The sequence below is a fragment of the Choloepus didactylus genome, chromosome 19, assembly GCF_015220235.1.
Source record: "Choloepus didactylus isolate mChoDid1 chromosome 19, mChoDid1.pri, whole genome shotgun sequence".
Classification (NCBI taxonomy): domain Eukaryota; kingdom Metazoa; phylum Chordata; class Mammalia; order Pilosa; family Megalonychidae; genus Choloepus; species Choloepus didactylus.
Window position 1 is genome coordinate 1876224 of NC_051325.1, and position 7111 is coordinate 1883334.

At 39.7% G+C, this 7111-nt stretch overlaps 1 gene segment (V, D, J or C); it reads left to right on the forward strand.

Moving 5' to 3' along the window:
* Positions 1 to 1747: 1747 nt before the first annotated feature.
* Positions 1748 to 2257, forward strand: LOC119515383. The segment is given in 2 exon segments: positions 1748 to 1838; positions 1926 to 2257. Coding segments are annotated over 2 exon segments (378 nt in total).
* Positions 2258 to 7111: the final 4854 nt, after the last annotated feature.

Consider the following 7111-nt stretch of genomic DNA (forward strand, 5'->3'; position numbering starts at 1 on the left):
CTCTTTCCTGTTCTACCTGCACACTTTGATTTCTCTCACAGGGAATTTTATGTTCTGGTGTCATCTTAAGTTGAGGTCTATTCATTTCAGCACATGTTCCACTAGTTTCAGCTAATTCTGTGGGGAAAGAAGTAAGCAGTAACTTGTCCATTGTTAGACAATTCCCTCATTATTCTTGAAAGTGGGAAGTGAAAGTTTTAACAAGTTAGTAAAGAAGCAGAAATTCCAGTGGGTTAATGAGTAGCAGTTTCAGTGAGTGGGATTGTTACTGTTAAAATTAGGCAGTTTTCTCATAGGTTCCCTGTTTTTTAACTATTCATATCTATACAGTTAAAGTCCATTAAGGCTGATGTGGCTGAAACTGTTGAAAACAAGCATTTACTGATGGGGTGTGTAAGTGGAAATTTCAGAGAAAAGAGAAATGAATACTTTTACAACCTAGTTATGGTGGTAGCTGCTTAGGTAGAGGTGTCATGGAAAATGGTTTGTGGTCCACTACATATGCACATGTACATAGATTTCTCCAGGACATCTAGCCTCCTGATCTCAGGAGAATAGACCCCTCCTGTTTTCTGCCACCAATTGTGGTGTTTTGCTTAGAAAGAATACGAATCTAAGACATTACCCTGGCTAGAATCCATACATCCATGTAATGTTTCTTATAATTTCAGCTCCCTAATACTGGTGGTCTATCCCAAGATGAAGTAAAAGTTTATATTTGGGCTGCATGGGGACCATTGTGGGGGTGACAGATGAGATTCTTTTGGGGTAGGACTAGTTTGGGTCCCTACAATGCCCCTCAAAATCCATCTTACCCTTGAAAGACTTTGGAAGTTGTAATGAAGAAAGAAAGCAGCCTCATTCAGGACAGATCCTCCAAAAAGCCTAGGTCAGATCCATGAGAGAAGTTTGTATTATGTCTAAATGAAGCCTAAGACTGTCACTAATGTTAACAGATTGGTAGCAATGTGTCCAAATTCCTAATTGTGTTTGGAAGCTCCTTAAAACAAAAAATACAGCATAAAGTCATTTTACATGGAATGACATATTAAAAGAAAATCATACACAAATTTTCATTCTTCTTATATTTGATATAAACACTGTGACATAACTTCTTTTGATAAAGTTATAATGTCAGAAAGAAAGAGCAAACAATGCAATGGGAACCCAAGGAATCAGGGCTTAGGACCAGGATCCATTGATTAACAGCTACATTGACCTGAGAAGCAGTTTGAATAATCCCAGTCTCTCCATCATGAGTCCCATCCTTATGGCCCCAGGACACCATTGCTGCCCCATGATTCCAGGAAACACCTTGTGTTTTTACAGGTAAGGTGTGTCTGGGTGCCCCAAGTACTAAACACCCTCTCTATGGTGTCAGAGAAACTATCCGGAACCTCTGCCAAAACTGAAGAGGGGAACTTGGTGCCAGTGACCATGTGGGTGCCTTGGAAACCAGACTCATCTCAACTTATCCCATCCTCATCCCTTTGTGGACTGTGAAGCTGTCTTGGAGGAGAGTGAGTGCCCATCTCTGTGTAGTCCAAGCCCACAGTAGGAGCAGGGTTATGGGGCTTTGTTGAACCTCCTGGGAGGCTCTAGACAAGTTTCTTTCCCTGCCAATGTGATTTTGTTTTAAGAACCCTCTGCAATCTCATCTGGAGGGCAGGCAGTAAATATGCAAAGTGAGTGGTTCCTCCCATTTAAATCCACTGCTACCCTTGCCCATTATACTCTCTCCAACAGCCCATCTAGTGTCCTCTGTGTTTTCCCTTTCCATCCTCCTTCACAGATGGGGTCTGCCACCATCCTTGCCCTCATCTTGGCTCTTCTCCCAGGTCAGGAATGACCCAAGTTATTGGGGTCACAGAGGAGGGTAGGGATGATGGAGCCTCTGATCTCTGTTTCCTGTGTCTCCCACACAGGTGTCCTCACTGAGGTGCAGCTGGTGCAGTCTGGGGCAGAGGTGAAAAAACCTGGGGAGCCCCTGACAATCTCCTGTAAGGCCTCTGGATACAGCTTTACCAGTTACTGGATTGGCTGGGTGCGCCAACAACGAGGAAAGGGCCTGGAGTGGGTAGGAAACATTGATCCTAGTGATGCAGATACACGCTACAGCCCATCTTTCCGAGGTCAAGTCACCATCTCCACAGAAAACTCTGCCAGCACTGTCTACCTGAAGTGGACCAGCCTGAAGGCCTCAGACACAGCCGTGTATTACTGTGCAAGAGACACAGTGAGAGAAACCACATCCTGAGAGCATCAAAAACCCTTAGGGAGCCCACAGCTTCAGAGTACAGTTCTTGCAGACACCCTCCACCAGGGATCTCTCAAATTCAACCACGAGGGAAAATGGACTTGCTGTGTCCTCAGTAGTGATAATGGGAAGAACAGCATCAAAATGAGACCCAGATTCATAACCTGACAAACAGGGGCTCTGCTTCTGGAGGAAACCATTCCTTCTTGTCTGATCTTGGTTGCTTTCCTTTGACTCTGGCTCACATTGTGCCAACCAGCTAGATGGCTGCATAAAGCTTGTTATATCATTAACCAAAAATTATTGTCTAATGTACAAACATTATAAATGCCAAATATTTTACTTAGTGGAAGTTCCACACACTATCATGGTTTTCCTTTCTTCCTTCTTTTCCTCCTTCCTTCCTTCCATTCTTCCTTCCTTCCTTCTTCCTGCCATCCTTCCCCATCACTTTCTCCATTTCTTCTTTTCTGTAATGCCTTAATACAACTGTCTTCTTTTTTCCTTGTTCTCATATCAGTGTATCCAAGATACACAATACAGGTTACTCTTTGTATAAATGTGTTGTTTTTCTTCTTTGAATGAAAGTGTCATTATTCTTTTATTATCTATCTAATAAATGTCATCTATCATCTATCTATCTGTATATCTATCCGTATATCTACTTACCCATATTTAAATATCCATTTCTTTCCTCCCAACTCTAGTGCAGACATCAAGTAAGGTCACCTTTTAAAGCTGTTCCTGAGAACAAGATACCAAATTATCTGAATGCATTGAGTTGAGTCAAGTTGGAGTTTGGTGACCTAAGATTGCTGTGAAAGTGTATCCACAATGGAAAGTGTCCCCAAAACACAGTTACTGGAAGGGTGCTGAGGTTGTATCCTGTATCATTTTAAGTCGAAAGACATGCAGACATTGGTAAATAAATACAAACATCAGGATAAGGTGGATGAGGCAATCCTTTAAAAGAATGAAGGCTCTCCTAATTGGTTTTGATTTGCATTTACCTAATAGCCAGTGAAATTGAGCATCTTTTCATAGGGTTTTCAGCTGTTTTTTAATTCCTCTTCAGAAAAAAAAAAAAAAAAAAATGTCTGTCCATGACTTTTCCACATTTTCAGAAATGGGTTCTTTGCCTTTTGGTTGTTGATTTGTAGGATCTCTTTATATATTCTGGATATTAGTCTCTTATCTGATATGTTTTTCCCAAATGTTGTCTCTCATTAAATAGGCTGCCTTTTTACTTCTGGCAATGTACTTTGATGTTCAAAAGTCATGAATTTTAAGGAGATTCCATTCATCTACTTCTAGTAAATGTTGGTTGTTTATGCCTTTCTAGGATGTTGTCCATTTTGTCTAAGTCCAATATTAGCATATAGCTGCTCATAGTATCATCTCATTATTTCCTTTATTCCTATGGGATCTGTTGGCTATGTCCCCTGTCCCATTTCTGCTTTTATTTAATTGCATCCTCTCTATTATTTTTTGATTGCCTATGTGTCCAGCGATTTTATTGATTTTCTCAAAGAACAAGCCTCTGGTTTTTTGATTCTATTGTTTTTTGTTATCAGACTTATGTATTTATGCTCCAATCATTGTTATTTCATCCCTTCTGTTTGCTTTGGTGTTAGTTTACTGTTCTTTCTCTAGTTTGTCCAGGTTACCTGTTAATTCCTGGATGTTTGCTCTTTCTTCTTTTTAATATTGTCATGTAGGACAATAAATTTCCCTCTGAGCACCACCAATGCAGCATCCCATAAGGTTTGATTTGTTGTGTTTTCATTTTAATATGCCTCAAGATATTTACTAATTTGATTGGATAGATTCCATGGGGGTGTTACACCACTGATTCATGGTGGTTGTTAGTTGAATCCCTGGATTCGTATAAAGGAATTCACAGACAGAAGGAATCCAGAGCAACAGAGAGTGGCGTTTTGAAGAGGACGTACAGCTAAGAGAGGACAAAATGCCTCATTTTGGGGAATGCCATTTGGAAATGTCACCTGGGAGCAAGCAGATGCCAGCCATGTTCCTTCTGAGCTAACAGGGATTTTCTGGATGCCACTGTCCATCCTTCAGTGAAGATACCGTATTGTTGATGCCTTACCTTGGACAACTTACGACCTTAAAACTGTAACTTTGTAACCAAAAAAACTCCTTTTATAAAAGCTATTCCATTTCTAGTATTTTGCATAATGGCAGCAGTAGCAAACCAGAAAAGATGGGAACTGTTTTTAATCCATTCTGCTAATAAAAATCTCCATATTTTGAGGATTAATCCATTAACATTAAATATTTTACTATAGTTGCAGTAATTTCTTCTACCTTATTGTTTATTGTCATTTATATGTTGTATCTCATTTTTCCTCTCTTTTTTTGCCTTTGTAGGTAGCCCTCATTTCTGCACTCTTCTCCTAACCTCTCTCTCTTTTCTTTTCTATCAACTTGTAACACTCTCTTTGGCATTTCTTGGACAGCAGGCCTCTTTTTCCAAACTCTCTCACTGTCTGTCTGAAAATATTTCAAGCTCTCCCTCATTTTGAAGGACACTTGCCCTATATAGAATTCTTGATTGGCAGGTTTTTTTTTTATTCATTTTATTGAGATATATTCACATACCACGCAGTCATACAAAACAAATCGTACATTTGATTTTTCACAGTACCATTACATAGTTGTACATTCATCACCAAAATCAATCCCCAACACCCTCATTACCACACACACACAAATAACCAGAATAATAATTAAAGTGAAAAGGAGCAACTAAAGTAAAAAAGAACACTGGGTACCCTTGTCTGTCTGTTTGTTTCCTTCTCCCACCTTTCCACTCATACATCCACAAACTAGACAAATGGGAGTGTGATTCCTATGGACCCCCCAATCCCACTGTCCCCCCTCATAAGCCACATTTTTATACAATTGTCTTCAAGATTCATGGGTTCTGGGTTGTAGTTTGATAGTTTAAGGTATCCACCACCAGCTACCCCAATTCATTAGAACCTAAAAAGGGTTGTCTATATTGTGCATAAGAGTGCCCACCAGAATGACCTCTCAGCTCCTTTTGGATTCTCTCTGCCACTGAAGCTTATTTCATTTTCTTTCACTTCCCCCTTTTGATCAAGATGATGTTCTCCATCCCATGATGCTGGGTCTACATTCTTCCCTAGTAGTCACATTCCACGTTGCCAGGGAGATTCACTACCCTGCGTGTCTGATCCCACGTAGGGGAGAGGGCAGATATTTCACCTTTCAAGTTGGCTTAGCCAGAGAGAGAGGGCCACATCTGAGGAACAAAGAAGCATTCAGAAGGAGGCACTTAGGCATAATTATAGGGAGGCCTAGCCTCTCCTTTGCAGCAACCGTCTTCCCAAGGGTAAAACCTATGGTAGGGGGCTCAACCCATCAAACCACCAGTCCCCTATGTCTGTGGGCATGTTAGCAACCATGGAGGTGGGGTAGGCCAATACCCCAGCATTCTCCACCAGCTCCTCAAGGGGGCTCTGCATATTTTTTTCCTTGTTTTTTTAAAAAAACTTTTTTTTTCCTAAATCAACTGTATGAAAACTAAAAACATAAAATATTTTAAAAAAATAAAAACATACAATAAAAGAACATTTCAAAGAGACCATAACAAGAGAGTAAGAAAAAAACCCCAAGAAAGTGACCTAATATAGCAACATTCCTGTGAACTTAGTCCTACTATACCCATCAGAAATTAACAGACCATGGTCATTCCTGGGCATTCACAGAATATTAAATTTACCCATGATAGCTTTTCTGTTCTTGGTTTATTGTTCCCTCTTCTTTAATTGCTCTCTATTGCTAGTTCCCCTACATTCTACATTATAAACCATTTGTTTTACATTTTTCAAAGTTCACATTAGTCGTAGCATATAATAATTCTCTTTTTGTGCCTGGCTTATTTCATTCAGCATTATGTCTTCAAGGTTCATCCATGTTGTCATATGTTTCACATTGTTCCTTCTTACTGTCATGTAGTATTCCATCATGTGTATATACCTCATTTTATTTATCCACTCATCTGTTGAAGGACATTTGGGTTGTTTCCATTTCTTGGCAATTGTGAATAATGCTGCTATGAACATTGGCGTGCAGATGTCTGTTCGTGTCACTGCTTTCCGATCTTCCAGGTATATACTGAGAAGTGCAATTGCTGGATCAAAGGGTATCTCTATATCCAGTTTTCTAAGGAACTGCCAGACTGACTTCCAGAGTAGCTGAACCATTATACAGTCCCACAAACAATGAATAAGAGTTCCAATTTCTCCACATCCCCTCCAGCATTTGTAGTTTCCTGTTTGTTTAATGGCAGCCATTCTAATTGGTGTGAGATGGTATCTCATTGTGGTCTTAATTTGCATCTCTCTAATAGCTAGTGAAGCTGAACATTTTTTCATGTGTTTCTTGGCCATTTGTATTTCTTTTGCCCATTTTATAATTGGCCTGTCTGTACTATCATCATTGAGTTGAAGGATTTCTTAATACATATGCAAGATATCAGTCTTTAGTCAGATACATGGTTTCCAAAAATTTTTTCCCATTGAGTTGTCTGCCTCTTTACCTTTTTGAGAAATTCCTTTGAGGTACAGAAACTTCTAAGCTTGAGGAGTTCCCATTTATCTGTTTTTTCTTTTGTTGCTTGTGCTTTGGGTGTAAAGTCTAGGAAGTGGCCACCTAACACAAGGTCTTGAAGATGTTTTCCTACATTGTCTCCTAGGAGTTTTATGGTGGTTGCTTTACATTGAGATCTTTGTTCCATTTTGAGTTAATTTTTTTGTAGGGTGTGAGGTAGGGGTCCTCTTTCATTCTTTTGGATATGGATATCCA